The sequence below is a fragment of the Octopus bimaculoides genome, chromosome 26 (genome assembly GCF_001194135.2).
Source record: "Octopus bimaculoides isolate UCB-OBI-ISO-001 chromosome 26, ASM119413v2, whole genome shotgun sequence".
NCBI lineage: Eukaryota > Metazoa > Mollusca > Cephalopoda > Octopoda > Octopodidae > Octopus > Octopus bimaculoides.
The window spans coordinates 10,743,618-10,744,677 of record NC_069006.1 but is presented as its reverse complement, the minus strand read 5'-3'; the positions used below and the strand labels follow the sequence as shown (position 1 = coordinate 10,744,677).

At 36.7% G+C, this 1,060-nt stretch overlaps 1 protein-coding gene across 1 annotated transcript in view; it reads left to right on the top strand.

The window, feature by feature from the left end:
• The first annotated feature begins 193 nt into the window (after positions 1-193).
• The window catches only part of LOC106875654 (nitric oxide synthase, brain), a 65,153-nt gene continuing 64,286 nt past the window's right edge, over positions 194-1,060 (top strand). The window contains exon 1 of the mRNA XM_052976904.1: positions 194-448. Within this exon, the coding sequence (XP_052832864.1) occupies positions 194-448 (255 nt within the window). The remainder of the gene's footprint in view (positions 449-1,060) is intronic.

Below are 1,060 nucleotides of genomic sequence, written 5' to 3'. Positions count from 1 at the left end.
TGTGTGTGTGTGTGTGTGTGTGTGTGTGTGTGTGTGTGTGTGTGTGTGTGTGTGTGTGTGTGTGTGTATGTATGTATGTATATACCTGATTCTGTGTGTGCAGAGTGTGTGCGTATGTGTGTGTACGTACAGCACCAATTGAGTTCGATCCTAATTCATTTGCCTCGTGTTTTTTTTTTATCATAGACTAATCATGATTATGTATTTCTCTTTCTTCATTTCCTTTATCATACCAATAACAATAATCGATCAGTCACACCACGTTACCATTTCCGATCACCACACGGCAGCCGAATCTTTCATGAAACACTTCGAGAACGAACAACGTCTAAGAAATGGCTGCCCCGCTGACTGGGTTTGGATTGTTCCACCAATGAGTGGCAGTGTCACCCCTGTTTATCATCAAGAAATGTTGAATTACGTATTGAAACCATCATATGACTATATGGTAGGTAATATTGCTACAATATTGAACTATAATTTACTATTGTTTTATGATATATGATCTACATATATTTAAACTAGAGTTTAATCTTATAGCAACATTAAATAATATTGCTACAAGATTAAAATATGGTTTACTATGGTTTTAATGGTATAACATAATATTGCTGTAATATGAAGCTACGGTGTACTCGGGTTATATAGTAGAGTAATATTATTGTAGATTTAATAAGGCGGCAAGGCGGTGAGCTGGCAGAACCGTTAGCACGCCGGGTGAAATGCTTAGCAGAATTTCGCCAGTCTTTACGTTCTGAGTTCAAATTCCACCGAGGTCGACTTTGCTTTTCATCATTTCGGGGTCGATAAATTAAGTACCAGTTGCGTACCGGGGTCGATCTAATTATGCAGCTGAGAATAGTTCTCCATTTAAATTAATGTAAAGATTGCATTGATCAATTAAATGGAACCGCTTGAAACGGTCGTACTGCATCACCTCTGGATATCTTGTTACTTCTTTTGATTTTATTCACTTTATTTTGAAGTTGCACGGATAATATCGCACTAATCTTTGGTGCTTTAACCTAAATACATAATTCATCTGAATCTCAATAATATA